At 39.4% G+C, this 22767-nt stretch overlaps 1 protein-coding gene across 1 annotated transcript in view; it reads right to left on the reverse strand.

The window, feature by feature from the left end:
• Positions 1 to 4261: 4261 nt before the first annotated feature.
• LOC311260548 (exostosin-1a-like) overlaps positions 4262 to 22767 on the reverse strand; it is a 41440-nt gene continuing 22934 nt past the window's right edge. The window contains exons 3-12 of the mRNA XM_084358516.1: positions 17827 to 17920; positions 14866 to 14973; positions 14568 to 14687; positions 11847 to 11979; positions 11130 to 11248; positions 10252 to 10347; positions 9051 to 9140; positions 8693 to 8853; positions 8400 to 8571; positions 4262 to 7513 (exon numbers count right to left, since the gene is read on the reverse strand). Of these exons, the coding sequence (XP_084214642.1) occupies positions 7328 to 7513; positions 8400 to 8571; positions 8693 to 8853; positions 9051 to 9140; positions 10252 to 10347; positions 11130 to 11248; positions 11847 to 11979; positions 14568 to 14687; positions 14866 to 14973; positions 17827 to 17920 (1279 nt within the window). The 3' untranslated portion in view covers positions 4262 to 7327. The remainder of the gene's footprint in view (positions 7514 to 8399; positions 8572 to 8692; positions 8854 to 9050; positions 9141 to 10251; positions 10348 to 11129; positions 11249 to 11846; positions 11980 to 14567; positions 14688 to 14865; positions 14974 to 17826; positions 17921 to 22767) is intronic.

A 22767-nucleotide genomic window follows, 5' to 3' on the forward strand; every position in this document is an offset into this window, starting at 1 on the left:
ATATTTGAGAGTTGAAAAAGTTGAAAAGCTGAAAAGTAATAGGCTGAAAGAGCTTAAAAAGCTGAACATTTTGATAGTTGAACGGTTTCTATACCTGAACATAAAGCTGAATACTTGAAAAAGCTGTAGAGGCACAAAGCTGAATATTTGAGAGCTTAAAAAGTTGAAAAGCTGAAAAGTACAAGGTTGAAAGAGCTTAAAAAGCTTAATATTTTGATAGTTGAATGGTTTCTATAGCTGAACATAAAGCTGAATATTTGAAAAAGCTGAAAAAGTTGAAAAGCTGAAAAGTAATAGGCTGAAAGAGCTTAAAAAGCTGAACAGTTTGACAGCCAAACAGTTTCTGTAGCTGCACATATGCTGGAGCAGTAGCAGAATGAAATTTGAAAATGTCCCCATAAGAATGAATGGGAAAACACTTCCCAAACAGCTGCAGGTTTAGAAAAAAGTGTAATGATTATGGCCAAAATATGTATACAGTGAGTAACAGGAGACATTGCTGAACCATGTGATGTGTTTTTTATTTCTGTTGAGTGAAAAATGAGGGCACAACAGCGAGAGACAAAACCGGTACCGTCTGCTCCACTCCAGAAATTTAGGCTCCAAGTTAACATTGCGGCTTATGGGGGAGTTGCTGGAGTGCTTGTCGCTCAAGGGCTTCTACAGCCAAAAGTATAAGTCCTACATCTGAAATAAGATGATCATATGAAAGCCAACAAGATGTCCTACATTTCTATGTATATATTGTCTATGTGAAGTAAAAGCTGTGGGACCCAAATCAAGCTGAAGAGAGTTTTTTCTAAACTTTTTCCAGCTGCTCTCCACTCTAGCGATGATGTTCCGCACTCTAGCTCACGCAATACACACCCATTATAAACCCAGAACACGAGCTAAAAATCATTAAAACTAAAACTGTGCTAATTTCAAAACCGTAAAATATTTTCAAAAACTGAAAAACAAGGTCAATAGTTCAAGGTCTTGTGAATAGTTTAAAGTTGGAATGGTGTCTCTAGCTCAAAGTATGAGGGAGCAGAAGAGGTTGAAAGTGGATGAGTTTTGAGGAGGATTTGAGGATTTTCCCATTTGTTTCAATGTTAAATTTTTTTTTTAAAAAGCTGAATATTTGAAAAAGTTGAAAAGCTAAAAAGCTGAAAAGTACAAGGCTGAAAGAGCTTAAAAAGCTGAACATTTTGATAGTTGAACGGTTTCTATAGCTGAACGTATGCTGAAGTAGTAGCAGAGCGAAATTTGAAAAAATCCCCATAAGGATGAATGGGGAAAATTTGGCAGAAAAAGCTGAATATTTCCAAAAGTATGAAAGATAGAAAAATGAAAAATAGAAGCAGTAATGTCCTTAACGAGCTGAACATTTTGATAGTTGAATGGTTTCTGTAGCACAAAATTTGAAGGAGAAGTAGCGAGCTGAAAAACGTACGGAAGAAGAATAATAACTTTAATAAATTCCAGAAGAACAATAGTGTGAATGCTTTGAAGCATTCACACTAATTAATAACACAAGTTTCATTTATGGGTCTCAGGTACAGGGCATTGCTATTGTGCAAGCTGTCTAACTGACGTGCCTTACAGGGTTAAAGCAAAATGTAAAGAGAAAAATTGAATAGGATTCACAATATCAACATGAAGAGAAAGCTCTGAAATGACCAGTTTAACAAATTCAGTTCTTTGAACAGAATACATTACAGGGAACTGGATCAATGCAGACTGCGAACAACAATCTCCCTACAGTATATGAGATACAGAGATGGAGAGAAACATGCCTGACAGAGATACTAACTCATCTACAATCAAATTGCAAAATTGGTATGCAGTAAAGCCGATTTGTCTCATAGGCTACAGCATCTGTTGCAGTAGAACTGCTGCCAGTTGAGCATGTTTTTGATTTACTAGCAGCAGGGCTCCATGTCACTGTAGCAGGAAGGCTGGTAGATAACCGAGGCTCCCACAGCAAAGTAAAATGAAATTTAGTTCTTACAATCAGCCGCATTTGAGGATGGATTTATCAAATCAATCAATATAAGCATAGCTGGATATCTGCAGTGACAATGTAGATGGAAAACAAGGTGAAGTCACAGGGCACTTGAGCTGCGTGATAATATAATCATAATAACATGATAATAACACTGGCAGTAAGTGAAGAAATAATTCATTAAATGTATTAAATGTGTGTAAATATGCTCCAAAATCAATCAGATGAACGTTCTCATGCACAAAAAGGCTCATTGTGAGATTAATGAATGATTGCTGTAGGCCAAATTACTAAACACGATTCCTCTATTGAAAGCTAACAGATGTAAATGAGACAATAATGAATTTTAAACGGTGTTCAATTTTAAATTGGGAGGAGATTTCCAGTGTGCATCACTGATTTACATATGATCACATTAAATCAATCTACTTTATATAAGTCCTGTGCAGCATACACAGAAATGGACATATGACTCATTTTAACACTGCACAGCCATGTCTGGATGGTGACACAGTTTTAGACTGCCATCTGTTAAGATAATTTTTTTTCCAGATAGGCGATTGCTTTCTGCTGCTATCATGTGAAAGATTCATCTAAACAGCCTCAGAGAAAGCAGCCACTTCTATACTGATGCTTTCATGCTTTAAGTTGAGCTACTTTGTTGATGTACAAGGTGTGAGTCACTAGTCTGAACACCTGTTTATCTCAACATACCAAAAACAGAGGTATATTATTATCTGCACAGCTGTATGACATTTTTTATTGAAGCATTCTTGCATGCACACACCAACACACTCAGAGGATATGTGGGCTAAAAGTAGTGAAAGGTTTTTATCTGATGGAGGAATTAGATTCCTTTAATCGTGTGAAATGAATTGTTTCTGGCTAATAGTGCCATAATGTGCCTAATCTTAATGTATTCAATTATGTCGCCACAGGGAGCCCCTTCTCCACTTCTGTAATGAAACTGCTTCTCTTTGAGGCGGTGTTTGGAAATTGCTGCAAATGTCTTCAAATTCTGTCAAAGTTATTTCACCTTTTATGCTTCATTCTCATTAAAAGTGTAATTAGTTATTAATTAGTGGCAGATTTCTTTATATTTATCATCATCTTTTTTTTAGCCCCATGATCCTTATGTTACATGAATACGAGTTTTCTTCCTAAATATACTTCAGTGTATGCAGTGATGCTCAAAACTCTATACAATGAAGGAACTCGTGGTCAGAAAATCATCTATCAAATGGTGTTTTTAGTTGCAATGTAAGAAAGAGACAGGAGCCACCATAATGACATAATTCTTCAGATACCACGGCAGCAAGACCACAAATCCAATCTATAAGAGAGTTTTATACCACTGACAGCACGGGGAGGATATTTGTCAAACTTGGCCTCGAGTCACAGTATTTAATCCATCAGTAGGGAAGAGCCCCGGCTGCATGCATGCTGTGTTCCATCTCTACTACAGATACACATCTCATCAGTAGGATTAAGAGACTAACTGATTTGCATACCATTAAATCATACAAGCAGACCTTTGGCATTGGATCGGCCCAGCAGCGCAGGGTTCTCAAAAAACACTTTTTTCCAGACTCGGTGCAACACACTACACATCTGGATCTCCTTTTTTCCTGTTTTGGTCCTCGAGCATTCAGAGTGGATGTGGTTTAAGCGTAACTCTCCAAATGGTTTTCCCTTTGGTCTGTCACTAGATAATTCATCCCGTGCAGGCACTCGTCCAGCTTTAACACACTGCATATCTTTTTGCTTTAAGAGTTTAGCCCAGTTTGGTGTTGGAGTGCGTTTTGGGGGTTGAAATCTCTCCTGTAGCTGTTGCTCCAGCTGAGTTGGCAGCTCTCATGCACCATGGGATCATCCTGGATAGATGCTGTTATTTATGCAGCGTGTCTAAACCAATCATCCTGACACAGATTTATGTAAACACAGCAGTTTCTTGGCAAAGGATTGAGGTTCGCACACACACACACAAGGAGAAAGCTAAAGGTATTATTTAGTTTGGCTCTCCCTCAGTGGATGCAGCGCATAAACCGAACACGCAAAATGTGTTTGGGAAGCCTGAAAATGGGTTGCCTGCAGGTCAGAGAGGAAGAGGGATGACCAGGTGAAACAGGGAAAAAGGGAACTTCACTTCATGTTTATCCAGAGGAGTATGTCTTTGCAGCATACTGTAGATGTTAGGTATGTACTTGAAGACATGCAGACACCGTCAAAACAATTTGAAATGATGACAGAAATATAAAACACAGAGACAAGTCATTTTATATCAAACATTTTATTTCCTGATTTTTTTTGTTTTATTTTTATAAAATTCTTTTACAAAATTGTGATTTTTCCTCTATCTTTCCATTTTAATCTCTATAAAATTAGGTCTGCAGTTACGGAAGAAAGTGAAGGAACCACGCAGAGATTCAGTCGAGACACAATCCTGTCTGATAAATACTGTGTATGGGAGAATTAAGAGTGTGTTACATGTATTACTATACTTGTGACAACCTGGAAGAGGGGCCCTCTATTTGGTCCTCACAAGTATGGTAATACACGGCAGTACGTGAGACAAAAAAGTTCCTACAACAAAAAGGCAGGAATTTCAGTATCAAATGTGCGGTGATAATTCTTAGTAGCATTCCAGTGTTAAACAATGTTATTTAGGGAGCCGTTACTGGATATTGATAAAGAAAGCAAAAAATAACCGACAATGAAATGAAAACCTGTTTTCAGGCAGATGGGGAAAAAACCTTAAGTGTATTTCTTCTGAAGGCACATCAATACATAACCCCCTGCCCTCTGAAACAACGTACGGAAGCAAAAGAGAAAAAGATAGAGAAAATGTCATCTTAAATATTGCACCAAGTTCATTTCTGAAAAGTGATTTATGTTTACGACCATATTCAGTTGTCTTGATAGCGCTGTGTTTAGTAATACTAGGATTGTTTATTTGCTGTCAAGCTGATAGCACATTCTCAGAAGTGTAAAATACCATGCAGCACCCTTCTCTGCTGAGTCTCTCACACATACACACCCTCTTTCCTTCCTTTCCCCCTCCCTCTCGCTCTCACACACATCTTTCTTATACAGACAAGATATACTTTTAATGAACCAAATAATATGGAAATGCATGGCATTCCTCATATCAAATTAAAAAATATAAAAACAAAATCATATATGATCTATTGGCACATATTGGGTGTGGAGAGTACAGAACGGTGAAGCTTACCAAAATAACAATTTATCTTCCACAAAAATGAAGGGGAAGCTACCAAAGGAGGCGTTGGGGCAGGTGTGGTTAGGTTCCTATAGAAATGCTGCTGGCTTCACAGGGATACTACATGGACAGATAAACTTTGTGTTGATGATGCACAGTGATTTAAAAACACAGGTGCACATTCTAGATTCATCACATTATGTTTTCAGATGAGCTGATATGAGATATCAATGCAAAACTAACATGAAGCGTGATTGTTACAGGAACCAAACAGTTAAGTTAATTATCCTACTGTTTCATCTGCAGGAACCCAATTCCATGTTCCACTGACACTTGGCATTCATAACAGATGTGCAGTGAATAGGATGGGTGTCTGGATTGAGAAGAATAACATATAGACACAGATCAAGATGTCATTCACGAGACACAGAATTGTGGAACATACTTGGACATCCGGGTTTTACAGTTGTGTCTTGAAAGAGGCCCCCGCACAACAGCTCATTGCCAATTTGAAACTCTCAGAGATGAAAGTAATTATCTGTGATTATCAGAGATACAAATTGGCATTCTGCAAATATACTGGAGAGTGAAAGGTTTCTATAATTACATGCATTTATGTTGGAAAAATACCGCAAATGAGGATAATTACATAATAGAGCATATCTCCCCAAAGTTGCCAATTTCTTCCCTTTGCTTTTCAACAACTTTTCAATCTGGTCATATTTGTCCATAACAATCTGGAAGTAATACAGAAGTTCATTTAGTATGATGCCAACTGTGATGGCATCAAGCACTGTTTGATGCGGTCAGATTAAAGCACCGTTAGCCCATGTTAAGTACTTGTCAGCCTCTCCAACTGCCAAACTTGTCACTGGACAAAATGAAATTGGGTCTCTGGCATAGAGACAATAACCATACATAAATATCTCCTGCTAACGAAGCCGACAAAGATCCATTTCCTGGTTTACACAGTGGTTTGTGTTTCAAACAGACCATTGGTTGGCTCGACTGGCAAGCTCAGCCTCCATTAACAGACGCATTTCTTAAGATCTGCCACCGTTCTTCAGGCCAGCGCACATTCAAGTACTAATTCTAGCTAGTTGTATAAGCTCATAGAATGAAAAAAGAGACATGAAGAAGACTTAAAATGGCAAATTCCATTGAATTTTGTTCAGTTCCTGTGGATATCCATTCCCACGTAACAAATTTAGTGAAATCTTGCTAGTTGTGTCAGATCATTATGGTTTTACAAGGACAAAATGTTCAGAATGGCACATAATGACAATTGTGTTTGTCACTTGACTATAAATAAACTTTCAGCGAGCAATGTGAATGCTGACCTGAAGGATTTACTACAAGATCCATTATCAATCAATTTTAGAGTAAATCGCAAATTTAAAAATAAAACAAAAAACACAGAAAGCAGCAACATCAATGTCTTTTTCCCAGACACCCAGATCCCAACGCCATTAGATAAACTTGAGGCACTGTGAATGTCAACGATCAGAACTTGTCTGTGGTCGAGGGGCTGTCGTTCCTCTCTTTACTCGCCCTGCCATTGGTTTGAATTAAGACAATACAGAGAGAGTAGTGCTGGCCATTCATTCATGGTATAAAAAAAATAGCTAAACACAATCCAAAATAGTGTTATCCTCTTCATAGACATAATTATCAATAATATTCTGTCAGCAAAAACTTTCAGGAACCTGTGCAGAGTGTACAGAGTGGGTTAGAGTCAGGAGTGGTTTGCCACTGTTGGGACACTGAAGCAGCAAGCTATGATTTCCACCTCCATGACTTTGTCCACTTCTGTTCAAAGTGGAGCAGTCTTTAAGCCCTCAGGTGTCCTTCAGTCGGTGGTTGTCAGTGTATGTAGTGGGACGTGTGTGTTCAACTATCCCCTAATATACACCAGAGAAAGGGCGGAGAGGAGAAATGATGGAGACCAATGAATGTGGTGTCCTCCACATCTGTTCTAGTTTCTTTTCCTCCTGTACCCAATCTCATGTGCTCCTCCACTGATCCATCCACGCGATCACGGAAAGGCTCTGAGTTTCTCTACGTGTACGCCCCCTCGCTCTGCCTTTGTTGTGTCCAGGGAGCGGGGGGGCTCTGGAGGGTTATAGCCTCTCAATATCCCTGTACTTCTTCCGCAGTATGGACACCTGGTCTTTGAACAGGACAGGGTCCAGCCTCATCTGAGAGTGGACCAGGGGCATGGTGCCAAACCAGCTGGCAAACTTGTTCATGCAGGTCTGACGCTGGGCAAAATGGTCCGGGTCGGCCCAGCGAGACGCCCGGGAGCTCTGGGGATGAGAGGTGGTGAGAGAACAGGGAGAGAAAGGGGGAGTGCATGGAAGAGAGAGACCGACAAAATGAATAATGCATCATAAATTACTCTGACCTTTCACAGCCTATTGTAATTATTCATGAGTTTTTTATTTATTGAAGGCCATATTGCAGGAAAACTCATTTCAATTCAAATTTACAAAAGACTAACGGTCAGTTTAACAGCTAACACTATTAGGGTTTAAGTGGCACAATGTGTCTAAAGGCCAGCAGGCTCTTCAATAATCAGGAAAAACATGGGTCGCTGACTGTTCAACACTAAGTATCATTGTGAAGAATTAATAAAAATTTGCTTTTTTTTACAGTTTAATAGCAGGTGTTGACAGGTTTAAAATAGAAGCAAGCAGAATTTGTGAGAAGAGCAAAATCACTTTGCTGGATATTGCTGGTGTAAGGAGTGTTTTCTCCTAAAGAGAAAGTTTGAATAGCTTCCTCACACAGGAAATGGTAAATATAAAATAAATAGACTGCATGTTTAATAGGGGCTTATGTGTTAAGTTGCCATTGAAATTTGCCATTTACCTCCACACATCTATTCAGTGCACTTGCATTCATTTTCAAACCATGAATGAAAGAACAACCAAAATGTACCTTCTTCAAGTAGAGACAGACCCACTACTTTGTATTTTTCATGGGGAAGAGAACTTTTACTTATCATGACCTTTTTACTATCCTGATTATGCCATCATTCAATGTATTGCTTCTTTTTAGAATAGGGTCACTAGTGGTCCCTCAATGATAAAACACTGTACAAGTCAACTAAAATCCCCAACACAGTGCCTGTTCTACCTTCAGGCATAAAATTAAATGAACTAGTTTAACAGGATAAATATTCTGCCTCACCTGTCCCATCATGGTCTCCTTATATTGTTTCTTCTGGGTGACCTTGATAGGTGGTAGTTTAGATACGGAGGACACCAAAAAATTCATCAGAATGTCCTCGCAGTTTGACATCTGGTCAACCATGGTCTTCAGACTGGCTGGAAGGTAGGTGGTGTACAAGTAGTGGTAGTATCTACAGGAGGACATGAGCGAGAGTGAATTGTGTCAGTAATGAACTAATTGAAAACAGAATTGGAAAGGAGTGTAGTACAACAGAGAAGCAGACAGGAGTAAAATCAGTCATGTGTCAGTACTTGTGATAGATGGCGGCCCCGGTCAGCACCATGGAGTAGTCGTTGGTCCATTTGGATGTGTAGCCCCACCGCTCCTTGTTGCTATCCCAGAAGTGGCTGCGGGCTGGGTAACCAACAATGCGGTCTGGGAAACTCTGCCACACTGTGAAGGCAAAGTCCACCTGGAGATCAGAGAGAAATAAAGAGAGAGAGGGGAGAGATGAGGTCATGAAACCAGGAGCAGAGAATTCCAGGAAACCGTATTCAAGAGATTTATAGTTAAATAAAAGCCATTATACAATTATTAACAAAACATCTGAAGCGTGTACCCTTGATTAAAAATTCTTTAAATGTTTGCTGTAGTTTCTGGTACACTGACCTCTGTGGTGGAGAGCACGGTGTCCTCATCCAGACTGAGTACAGCATCAGTGGGGATGGTGTCATAGGGCAGAAAACGACTGCTTATCACCTGGTATGACATGCAAAACATAAACACATGCAAAATGAGATTGCTTGCTAAAAGAGAGCAGTAGTAGTTTTACAATGGAGCTCAACAGCAACCATCAGTGTATAAACAAGGCCTGTATGTGCACAAGCGAGGTGCATCTGTCTGACAAGCAGCACTACCAGTTTCTTCATGTCTATGTGTGCTACAGAGTCGTTTCATCTTGCAGCACTAACAGCAGAGTCAGCCAAATATACAAGCTGACATAACACCAGTGACAGCAGAAATATAGCATTTCACTGATGAGCTAAAAGCACAGATATAAATCTACAAGCACTGGAGTGCATTTCCCTCCCTGATGAGCCCTGCTGCCTCGGCTTTTTGGCATGTATCTATGCAAATTACTGTATTACAAGTGCTTATAATGTGGGTTCCAATTTTAGAAGTATGTGCACACTGATCTAAATGCCAGTAATTTGGGGAAATATTGTGTAAAGTTTTCCATCCCTGACAACAACAACCTTGTTAGCAACATCTACATTCAACCTACAGGGCTGGGGCTAAGAAACAAACACTTGAACACATTGACACTTCAATGTTAGTCCCCTACACCTTATATGTTTGAGACCCCAGGGGCAAATACTTCTTTATTATGCTTAATAGTCAGTAAATGTACAGTATTTTTAAGCTGATGGGCACGTTTTGGACAATGTGAGGCACTCTTTCATGACAATATATAGCCATTATTACACCAAGTTATCCATATTAAGACAGGTTAAGACACATAATTGTGGGTTTATATGAAGAAACAGTCCACGGTTTCTATCACATCAACTATTTCCCAATCTAAGCTAAGAAATATTTTTCAGTAAAGAAAAGTAAAAACTCAATATCTGTTATTGCCAATTTAAAAAGAAACGAAAAGGAAAGTGCTAGTTTTTAAAGCCACCTAGAAGTGGACTGGAAACATCATGGACTTTGAACGCTTTAAGCACTTTGTGACAAACTTTGGGGTGCCTGCAGTTTTACATTTCACATTTTAAATTGGATTCAACTGAAGGCTTCCGACATTTGAAATGGCTGCAGTAACACTGCCTAATGAGAAAAGTAGTATAAGGTTTTGTGTTTTTTTTACCTTGCTTTCGCCTTCTATAACAATCACAGGGACTGAGGTGGGAGGCCAGCGGTGCTTGGCAGGAAGGGGCTTGTCACAGTTCCACAAAACTATCACCTGCACAAAAGGAAAACAGGTAAAGCATAGTCATTATTCTAAACACAAGATGCTCATCCTCATGCACAAAGCTATGTATGTGCAGCTAACGAGAAATATGTTAAAATAGTTCTATTAATGTTTGACAATCCTTGTCAGACAATATATGTAGACACAAAAAAACCCACAATAAGGCCCATTTCAATTCACACAATAATAACACCCTATTTCTATTCACTTTGCAATTATGTGAAAGACACAATAACAACTTTCTCATGCTACTGCAGGTCTATTTTCAGAGCTGTCACACCACCTGCATTATATGACGATAACACTGTATCACTTTAATATTTTAAAACAAAGTGTGCCGACACCTACATGGTAGCCATACCATTTTCAAGTCCAGGAACTAAATTCACATTTTTGGTGATATTTACAAAATGCCAGAATAATGTTCAGTAATATCCATGGATGAAGGACACGTAACTACAGTGTGCATTAGTTTTGAAGTAGCCTCTGCAGAAAGGAGTGTCAGGGTGGATCTGTTATGGCAGTAAAGGTTGGAAATTATTTAGACAACCTCCCTTTATGTCCAGCATGACTAAAATACTGACATTCAAAGGCAGTTTAAAGTCAACACTTTAGTAATGTGATAAACCTGAGAGATGACAGAGAGAAACAGACCTTTGTCCACTTTGCTTTTTGTTTGTCTTAAAACACTATGTACGAAACTCTTAGTTCCTAATCAGATAAATATGATGTAAGGCGTGTAATGTAATGTAGTATCTTAAGTTTTGAGTTACCTGAGCACAGTGTTGGGATTTGGCCACTGCCACGAGCAGCTTCATGACTGGCTGGGACTGGGAGACCAGTGGTGTCACCACGTGAACGATCGCTGTAAACTTAGGGTAGGGCTTAATACCTGAAAACAGCCGAGACACATCAAATGTAAGAAAAGAAGCAAGTCAAATCTGCCAGGTAAGATTTCAAGCATGACAATGATCTTCTGAATCACCGTCTGTCACCCAGTGCAATCACTTAAACATGGAACTCCACTAAGCCTGCAGTTATACAGCATATTCTATATGTAGACTCTCATCTACAAGTAATACCTCTTTGACAGCTTTGAGTCTCTCTTAATTTGTGCTTGTTTACTTCAAGCTGTGTTTACTTGGCGTCCCGTGTGACTGAAAAGGTCTAATTAGGCTTTGGGAGGAAAAGGTGCCAGCTAACCAAATCCCAATGTCAGCAACAAGCTGCATATCTGGCCAATTAACCAAGCACGAATACAACATGGCAGGTCTAATTGGTGAGCTTCTCTGTGACAAATCATGAATAAATAAAGACACTCTGCATAACTTGTGGCAATGTCACAGATTCACGTTAGTTTATGGAGGTTTCAGCAGCTGCCACACACCAGCTGTTTTCATGTTGTGTAAAAATCAGTCTATTAAACCTTAGGGTGTGACATTAATGCGCTTCTTAGCATATAGCAGCATGTGCATGAATAATTAACTGACCCAGCTTAGCGTAGTAGAAGGGGAATTCTCCCAGGTATGTTGAGTACTGTGGCAGGGTGAAAAGGCCTCCGGGCAGACTGTTCCACATGAGGTTGCTCCTCGAGGTGTGCTGCAATACCCGGTCCTGGATGATCTGCATAGATAGGGGAGAAGAATGGATTTTCTGTGAAGCAGTCTGTTGATTGCATTAGGTTAATATCAATCAAATGTCCAAGATACTCCTTGTTCCTGTGTGACAAAAAAGGATCACAAGACCAAAATACAGTTCTTGTACAACTACAAGTGAATTATCTCTAAGACATAAGCAGGAAATTAGCTTCAGCTAAGATGGGCCATGTCCATTCACTTCAAATTAAGCAATAATTATTCCAGTCTTACATGCTGCTTGGAAACGGATTGCAGACAGATTCTCTGGCATTTCCCAAAGTAACAACTGAGACAATGAGTTCCAATCTGCCCTACAAATGAGTGTTTTTCATTATGTTGTTCATGTCTTCTCATGAACAACATATTAATGGCCTATCATTTAATTCTCCTTGCACTGTTTTCTTTTGGGCAGCTTATTTTGGGTTGTGATGTATATATTTTGTACATTTGCCACTCTATTTAGATTGATCCACATCACCGTATTAGCTGAACTACAGCTATCACTGACCACTGAATTTGAAATACTTCTTACAGTAACAAAGTAAAAAAAAAACATTATGTAGAAATTGACATTTTTTAAGTAAAGCATGACATTACTGAAATGAAATAAATAAGGAAACATATTCATTTTCAAGGAACAATGCTTGTTCTTTTCAAGTCCCTGAATCTCATCAAGCAAGGCTAATCTGCATACAAAATGAGGCAATAAACAGCTGCTTTCTTTTCTGAGAAAAACCAAACATAAATCAATTGAAATTGACAATTATGACTTAAATTCAATTACTCTGGCTTGACTTAAAATCTGAGAATTGGGGGAAATTCTCATAAAACACAAGCAGCTATTAAGGAGTTTCTTTCCTTCTGCTTATAGTTTTCTTAATTTCATAAGCCATTATACTCATTAGCATTTCATTTTCTATCATGGGTAATCAAAATGTTTATCATTTAAGTTATGCTGTTTCATTTGAGTGAGAATAAAATTTATACGGTATCATCACTTCTGTTTTTTTAAATAAAGTAGGCTGTCATCAGCTGTTCCATACCCCAAACACAAATTTACAAATTCAATTGTTTGTGCAGCCCAATATCACATACAGTGTGTGAGTGGGCTTTACAGACCGACAGCATCATCTGCTTCCCACTCCTCCCCCGCTCTAAGAAGACTCTGATACAGCGAGATGATACCTTAATAAAATATTGAGCATTCTCTGGAGCTATGGGATAGCTACAGAGCAAAGAAAACCCTGTTTACCTCTGTAGGATACTGTGGTTATAAACACATTCTTGAGGTGCACCTTGTTTACAGCAAAATATCTTCAATCTCATGTTAACAGTAGCTCACTAATAGATACAATCTTAAGCCCAAACACTGAGCCCTTACCATTCTTGTACTATGGTATGTGTTGGAACAGGGTTAAGATACTGAGAGTGTAAACAAATCGAAGATCAGCTTCTTGGGGCTGTAACTTTACCCTGCTGACAGAGAAATCCCAGCCCTGCCTCCCTCACTTCCTACCTCTTGGGACCAGGCGTCTGTAACACTATCTAAGGACAGCAACCAATAGTGTAAACTGCAGTCAGCAGTAAGGCTTACATGTGGCACAACTGAAAATCTGCAGTATGTCTAGGTATGTAATACGTGCTTTAAACTGAAAAATGAAGATTCAGACATCCATCAAACAAAATAAACATCCTGATACATTTATCCTCTTTGCCTGCCATTACCAGCCATAATTTAGAGGTCCACTGCAGGGAGTGTTGATAGTGGATGGTGAATTTGGGGATGCACACACGCATGACTCTGAGGTGCAGTGAAAACTCCTGCCTTACTCACAGCCAGCCTTACACGTCCTGCCTGTTGTCTTGCTCGCTTATCCTTTTTCATTCCTCCCTGCTCTCATCTTTGCTTGTTTGTAATTCTAGCCCCGGAGCAGTATGGTAGCCTGCTACTCACCAGAAAGAATACAGATAAATAGACTCTGACAGGAACAAACTACTGACATGATTGATTGCCAAGCCACGGCAAGAAACAGCCTCAAAAACATGACAGCAGCATTTAACAATATATATCATCCCTCTCGGTTTTCAATCTAGTCTGGAGCAGCTTTATCGTGGACATTATGTCTCCAACTGGAGCCTGCACTTGTAAGCTTGTTGGTACAGAGTCAATAAGTGAGATGGACAGAATTATGTGCTTCAAAAATAATATGAAAAAAAAAAATGAATGGATGGATTTACGTTCTATTTGTATTTTTACGCTTCTGTGTATTTGTGTCCAAGCATCTACTGTTGTTTTTAGACGAGTGGAAAACTGGAGTAGTTACATTTTGAGTTACATAAGAAGATGTATTAATAGATGATCAGGTGGTACTGTTATGAAGTGTAGAAATACTGACACAAACGAGCAAATCCTGAACATTAGCTTTTGAATGAAAACAGTTCAACAGTTTATAATATAATGCGACAAGACATGTTACATATAATTAAATATTACACAGCCCTTATATGCATGTGTACGTCAATACTTGCATGTGGTGTGCACTGTAGTTTATATATGAACATGAAGGTCTGTACCTCCAGTGTGGTCAGTACGATCTTCTCCACAGAGTTGAAGTAAGCCTCCCATAGGAACTGGGTCTGCTGTCTCAGGGACAGAATCTGATCCTGGTGGATGGAGCGCACTGTTGAAGGGATCTGAGACAGCAGAAAGCACATGTTAACAAATACTTAAATTAGCCAAATCAGTGCAAAAGTGGCATAAAGTAGCTGTAGAAGACACTGGTTCAAATTCAAGAATCAGGACATAACTAGTTGACTTTTTTCTTTTTTCTATCAAAGTGTTGACTGAACTTTTGAGTGAGGAAGTGTCTACCTGTAACAGCAGCCTTTCGTCCCCGATCACAGCTGCTGTATTCCAGTCGATGATCTCTGAGAAGGGAAGCTCCCAGCCATTACTCAGCATCACTGGCACACAGGCGGCCTGCGAGAGTAATACACAACACCACCAACATACAGACACACACACACGAAATACACTGTTGGTTAATGAGATGAATGTGTTACGTGTGTGTATCTTTATCTACAGGCAATAAAACAGAGACTGGAAAAGAAGAGAAAACTGAAACATATAACTAAATGGCTTATGCTCTACGAACCAATGCCATTACTGTACAAGGTCCATTTCCCAAGCAATCATATCAGGCAATTTAACCAATGGGGGCGACTCATCTTCCAGCACATTTCCATAACTACAGAACTACTGCAGTTCCCTGATGACTAACTTTCAAAGTGACTAGGCAGTGTGGCTTCATAAAATGAGCGTTATATGTTGAGCTGAAAGGATGCACTTCAAAACACTCATTAACATTAACCCCTGTGTCTGAGAGATCAATGAATGGTACTGAAGTGTAAATGTATGTTTGCGTGTATGCCCTTGTGAATCCATTCACCTCTTTGTGTGTTTGCAAACATGCAGTGTCCTGCCATCAGTGACCGTCCCTATAATCTGTTAAGAGGAATCCCATTCACTGATTGACCTCGGACACCACACATGCATGCGCAGGCACAAACACTTCCACATCAGAGTGCTGCAGTGCTCGTCTAATCTCTTCGGTGTCATTAGCAAAGGCAGCAATCTGCTGAAATGCTCCCATGCTTACCCTACCTATCTGCTCTCACACAGCAATCACTGAAGCTCAATCCTCTCCCATCTCCTCACATTGCACACACATGTAGAACAAACATTCATTAATAAGTCTCACTGCCATGAACTCCCTACATTCTGCAAACACGTGTGTAAGAGATAACCTCAATATGACTCCAGCCTGCTGCTCGCCATGGCACCTGCATTGGACAACCTGATCCCACAGGTTTGCGCTCTACATCACCTGCCAAATCAGTCAAACCCTCCTCCACCAACAACAACATCTCCATTCTCAACTACTTCACTGCTTCATGCTTTGCCTTCAACTTCCCCAAATTCTCCGGTGTCCACCTGCCCTCCTCAACTTCTGGAATCCTGCATAAAGCTGTGAATGGAAATTCGCACTAATACCTCCAGGCTGTGGTCGAGCCTTGCACTCCAGCCAACCTTTGCACGCTACCTCAACTGCAGCTGCTCTGCTTTCTTCACCTGGCCGTCAGTCCACTGTATCACCTCGCCTCACTACGGACTCCCCTGTGGTGCAATTATCTTCCCATTCCAGTCAGTAAAGAGTCACTGTAAACTGAGAAGTCATCATTCTTATTCTGCTTTCTCGAAAATCATTCTCTTCCCTGACTATTCCTCTGCCGTGTTCCCCAGGACTTTAGTACTTGTCATAACACACACATGAAAAAAAATCAAGTCATGTTGTAAGTTTCCTCACACCAATACACCAATAATGACTTTTTGCCACTGTTGCACTCATTTTACAATAAATTAGTGGTGGAGAAAAACAGCCAAATGAATGATAACTCTACCATACATATTAACTACAATACAAGAATACTTTACATGTGAACATAATGTCATACTGGTACCCAAGTGTCTGTGTGTGAAGGCAAAAGGGCATTTACAAGGCTTTTCGAAATGAAAGGTATTCAAATTATTCCAACCAATTCTTGTCACAAAGTACTTACCTGTATAACGACACATTCTATAGCATATTTAGGCTATACAGATAAAGCATTGATTAAACAAACAGACAGTATAGCCATACTGGAAGCACATGTGTATTCAAGATGTAATGAACCGTTTTTTCAATTTTCAATGTCTGCAAATACTAGCAGTTCAGGTCAGCCTGACATGTTGGCAGCAGACACGATCATAAAACCAAAAAACAACTGCAAAGACGAAAAAACAAGTCAGAAAAGAGGGCATTGAATACACTGAGTCAGAAGCAGCTGCATCAACACAGCGGGTGAGAGAGCTACTGGGAGTAACTCTCTACATCACTTTTTCCATTCTAAACCACTGATTAATGGCTTTATTGTTTGGTCGCTATAGCTTCAGTGCTGATGCATTACAAGACTTCTTGAATCAGTTCAACTTGTATTTAGTCATTACATTCCACTGCCAAAATGAACCCAATCGCACAAGAATTTGTGGGATTGGAGTTAATCAGGACCAGATCCTGTTGTATGTGTGCTGTTCTACCTACTGTTATTCCAAAAACCTTGGAGATGGAGATTTCAGATGTAGCAGAGCCTAATCGAACTTCTGAGTTGCCATAATGCACCTACAGTAACTTATTCCGCTTCACTAACACCTACGCCTAGCAATAATGAGCAACATCTGTACGTGCAGAGCTGGGTACTGCCACTGATTTCCCAAACTGATTCATATCCAATTCACAAGGTTCCATTTGCCGGTGAATTAAAAACAAGACAGTAATGACAGATGTAGGCCCAGGTATAGCAACAAAGAAAAAGAAAGAAAGAAGAAAAAAAAAAGAAACTTTCATTTGAATGCACCATGTAGGACTACATGGTGCATTCAAATGAAAGTTTCTTTTTTTTTTCTATGTTATGTGTAAAACACTGACGAAGACCACAGCACAGGACAGAAACGTGTCCCTAAATGACACCAAAAATGGTATAGACACACTCTTTTTTTCAAAATATATGACTCATTGACCAGCTAGTCTGGTGGATAGCCTTCAGAAATGTGCTTGCCGCGTGGAAAATCTACCTGCATTTGGTGCTTGGTGGATGTTAATTTCGGACCCTTTATGCTTTATTCAAAGATTGGTCTCATGATTAAATGAATCGATATCAGATCATTCAAATGAAGATCAGTTTGAATCGGAAAATCCGTATTTAAAACCCAGCCCTATGCACATGTGTCACTGACCTGCAAAGCCTCTAAGAAACGAAAGGATCCCAGTCGGCGTCCTCGAGGCACCAGACAGAACGTGGAGTTGTACAGCATCTCTCTGTAGTCATACCTGTAGGATGATAGCAAAGAGGAAAATACATCAGGAGCTGATCAATTTAACATGTTTAACAACACAGTTTTGCACTCATATGTAGAGGGAAAAGATTGACTGATTGAATATCACAAAGATTGTTAGTTTATACAGTTTTTCCTTGCAAAACCTACTATTACAATGATATCCTTTTTCTTAAAAAAGGACTTCAAGACAGCAAATACCAGGCCATGGTTTCCTGAAACAGTGTCTTTGCAGCACAGACAGCACAACAGAATAATAACCTCTTGTGAACAATGGAATACCTGGAAAGCACAAGTACTTTCAGGGAAAATCCCATTCTTTGATCTCCACTCCTCTCTCTTCCCTTCTCCCCACCCATCTGTAAACCCCCTGCCCTCTCACCTGCACATCTCAAAATCTCTCCTCTCATCTTCACTCCCTCCATCCAATCTAAGCCTCAGTCAGCACTTGCTTGGATTAAGGAGCTGCTTGGAATTCCTTCAGTGTCAATATTATATGTGTGCCTGTGAGAGGGCACGAAAAGAGTGTGCATTTGTGTGCTGCCTTTTTGCCATATATTGGACTGGGTGTTATTAGATAAAACTCAAAAGTGTGCACATTTTATTTCTCGATGAGATACTGTATAAAAGCATTCATGCAAATTTGTGCTTGTATTTAAAACAATTCGACTACATTTGCATAAGAATGCAAACATGGATGTAGAAGTGAGCGATAATTTGTGTACTCCTATTCTTCTGTCTCCTTTCTTGTAAACATGTGCATATAGATTTATTATACCTTGTCTTTATTATCTCCTGTGTCTCTCTCTAAGTGTACTGCTGAGTGATTTTTCTCCAAGTGTATTGCTAAGTGAAGTGTACTGCCGAGTGTCAGTGTTGAGGTAAATTCCTCTCCCACTGCAGACCTGATGCCTCAACTGATCCACTTTAACGGTACAGTCACAACACAGCCAAGACACATGTCAGCTTTATGTCACGCACACAAGGTAACGGCAGAGAACATCAATACAGATGCAGTTCCCTCTTCGTACATCATGATGTTAAGTGTAACACTTTTCCACAATATGCCTCACGGGCATCAATCCAAGCCAAGTAAAATGCATTCCACAAAGGTGTTAGACCGGTATATACTATACTTGTGTTATTTCCTGAAACCATCACTGCAGACACACAGTACTGCTACAGAGGAATGAACATAACGGCACAGTTGATTCCCAGCTTTCTGAGCTATCTTTAAATAACAGTACATTCAACCATTGCTCAAAAGCATAAACTACAGATGTCTGCATGTTCCATACTGAAATCTGCTGGCTTTCATTCTTGATAATGAGTGCTTGCCAAATGTCAAGCAAGGGATTTTTGAATTCATCTGCTAACAAGTGGTTCCATATATGACTCCTTTCATTCGGCAAAGACCACGGGAGGCCAAGCCAGCTGGAAATCAAGTGCTCATTTGCTTTTAAATGATAATCAGTGCATGATTGTACCGAGTGAAAATAACACTTTAAAACACAACGTGTTAACATAAAAGTGTTGTGGTGGCAAAGTGTTGAGATTAACCAGGTCAATATTGAATGCAAAAACTGACTAATCTCGCTTTACTCGAGGTTTGGCAAAGCTCACTGGCATTTTGTTGGGTTAGAAGGGGTAAGCAATGTGTGTACAATCAAATGTCTTTGTAAGTCGATGGATCTAGTTTTGACATTTAAATGACTGCTCGCTGCTGCTCACAGTTTGCAGATTGGCCAGGTTTTAAGCTCTGTGGATTTTTGATATTTGGATTTCAAAGAAAAAGTGTTTGGCTGAACCCTGATAGGCCTGACAAACCAAATCTGGTGTAGGTCATGGTTATATGACATCCAAAGTTCTTCCTGGTGTACAAATAAACACCACCAATTTTCTTCAGCTCTTATTCTCTGATGGGTTCAAGAGCACATGATGGATTTCTGTTAGGAACCATCTGTTGAAATAACCGTTACATACGAACCAAACACTTGAAATATAAAGTGCAATGTTGAATCAACTTTGGTGATTATGTAATATCTGCCTGGATCCCACTTCACATGCATACCATTTACAATTAACAACCACTGCAGTGAGTGAGGGAAGATTAACAGCCACAAAAAGCAATAAAGCTACAGTTAAGCTTGATGTCATCTATAGTAGTACACTATAATGTACACAGAAATCCATTATCAACGCAGCTCATATAGTATTAGGCTATCGTAATAATTATAATACCACAGGCTAGGTAGCATCACAGATGTTGCTCTGATCTGTGCATCCATTATGAAACAGCGACGTGTTTATCAGTCTGACTCCATCACAGATATGATAGGGTATCATTAGGCATGACAAACAACTAATCCAGCCAGAGGCGTGTAATAACTGACCCGTTTTGCAGGTCTATAAAAACAAAAGTATAGGTCCATTTCTGGGCCTTGCTGGGTGTAAATCTCCCATCCATCACGTTTCCTGTCAGTGCAAACTCAGAAAAGACCAGATGTTCCTCTCTCTGCATACCTCCATTCTTCTCTACTCTTCCAGATGGCTGCCTGTGGGGAGGAGCAGTCTCACAGTATGCTACCGCATGTCAGAGGAGACGTTAAGGACTGGTGTTAAAAATATCCTCTTCATAAACCACCTCCTGTCTTCGTGTGCACTTTCTGATTTTATTTTCAACATATTTTCAAAGTGTACATGCATACAGGTGTTCAGCAGATTTGTCTCATTGAAATAGGATAGATGTCATTGAGGAGCCCACCTTGCATCTCACGGCAATATCAGTAATTAACTCTACATGATATGAGCTCAGTCCTGCCTCTGCCCATATTTTCAGGTCTCTAACATGCAGATGGCTGCTGGTGAGCAGAGCAGTCTCACAGTAGCAGACTGCTCAATACTGAATGATCACACAGTTAAAGAAATGAGCTTGAGTTTGTCTTTTTTGCCGCCTCCCTATTGTTATATCACGAAATATACTAGAATAACTGCTGTTATGAAGCTTATTACTACTAAATTACTATTAAGGGTCTATCAAAACCAAAAGAGTAATAAAAAACACAAGCTGATGAATCTCGCTTAGATGTTATTGTGGTTATTATGTTGTTTTGGAACTGTTTCGATTGTTTTTATTTTCATTTTGTTGCCTTATATTTGTGACAATTTTGTTTTTGTTTCCATTTGTGGGTATTGTATCATATGTAGACTCATTTCACTTATTTTCTGATATTCACTTTGGCTTGTTTTGCTTTTCTTGTTTTACTGCTACTATGTGATTTTAAATTCTTGTTTATTTGTTCTATAATTGCTTTGGTTAGGATCCAAGGAAGACTAGCAACCACTTTTTGGAAGCTAATGGGGAGCCAAATAAAGAATAAATGACACTTAATTATATAAACATAAACTATTTTCAAACAAGAGGCTTAAAAATGGTGCAGCACCATCATGATGTACTGTAGCATCATCATTCCACTTCAGAGTATTTTAAGCACATTTTTTGAAAGACACCTAATTGACATTGCAAAAGAATTCCTCAAGCATATCAAAATATGTTTAATCATGTGCCATCTCGATCATCTGGACTTTAAAAAAATCATGCAAACCTTCAAACCAAACTGCAATTCAATGTATCCTACTGCACAAAGCTTCAGCCTGATAGAAGGCATGTGGTGGACACAGACACATTCACTGAGGATTTAACCTCAACCAACTGTTCAATCAGAGCAAACCACACTGTTGACATTCCCTGACCATCCAGCTCTGCTTTGGTTAGAAACTACCATCTTTCAGAAATGTTCTTTCACATAGATATAAAAGTTCTTTTATATGACCACTTTGTGTGTGTATGTGAGTAAAGGAGAAATAGAGAGAGAAAGTAAAAAATAACTTTCAAGTCTTGTGTGAGTTTTAGAGGGGTAATGGCTTGGGCACACATTCACTTTACTTGGGAGGGCCGCCCAGGTATATTAACGTATATCTTGTGACCGAGTTTAGCATTTTTCATTTTTATCTTTTCATCTATTCAAGAGGGCATTAACAAGGGGACAATCTGCCCTTGATCTACCCCTCCAGTCTACCTGACAATTGCACATGCTTTGCAAAGAAACACGCAGAGAGAGAAAGACATTCTCTGGTATTACATCCCTCCTGTAAATGCATTAATGCACCGACTGTGATTTTTTAATGTAGGCCTACTTATGCTGTCGTTCAGTAAATTCGTAAAAAAGTGCATTTGGTTGGTGTGACGTCATTCGGCCATTTTGGTTTCGATTGTTTTGATAGGGTCCATCATTAACAAATACACACGGCTCACCTACTGTTGTGAAAACCCGTATATCCCTATACCAAGCAAGAGCAACTTTGACTATAATCTCTTTCCATGCACCCTTTCAATGGACTAAAGTAGAGTAGAGCACTTCCAGTTGGAACATATATCAAACAAAGAGACAAATATTGAACATTTGAAGTCTATTAGTGAAGTCCATTAGATGGCTAAGCACTTACTCATAGAACTGGAGTTACTTACATCCAAGTAATGTCCATTTTTAGGTCAAATGACATAGGGAAAGTACATGGTTACCGGATTCCGATCTAGATAGGAACATTTCCTTCTATTTATGGAGGAGAGGTGAGTGAATAATACCTGAAGCATACTAACACAGCATCATCACTTCAACACCACAACTCAGATAAAAAATGAAGCAGTCTATTCTTGACACATGTCTCAATTGTGGAAAAGAGAAAGGCCCCTACAGTAAAATGGTAAATCATCACCTTTCATTTTCTACCGTTTGCTGCCATCTTTATATGAACCCATTCATTCATGGATATAATTAAATG

The sequence above is a fragment of the Pagrus pagrus genome, assembly GCF_965226575.1.
Source record: "Pagrus pagrus genome assembly, chromosome: 7".
NCBI lineage: Eukaryota > Metazoa > Chordata > Actinopteri > Spariformes > Sparidae > Pagrus > Pagrus pagrus.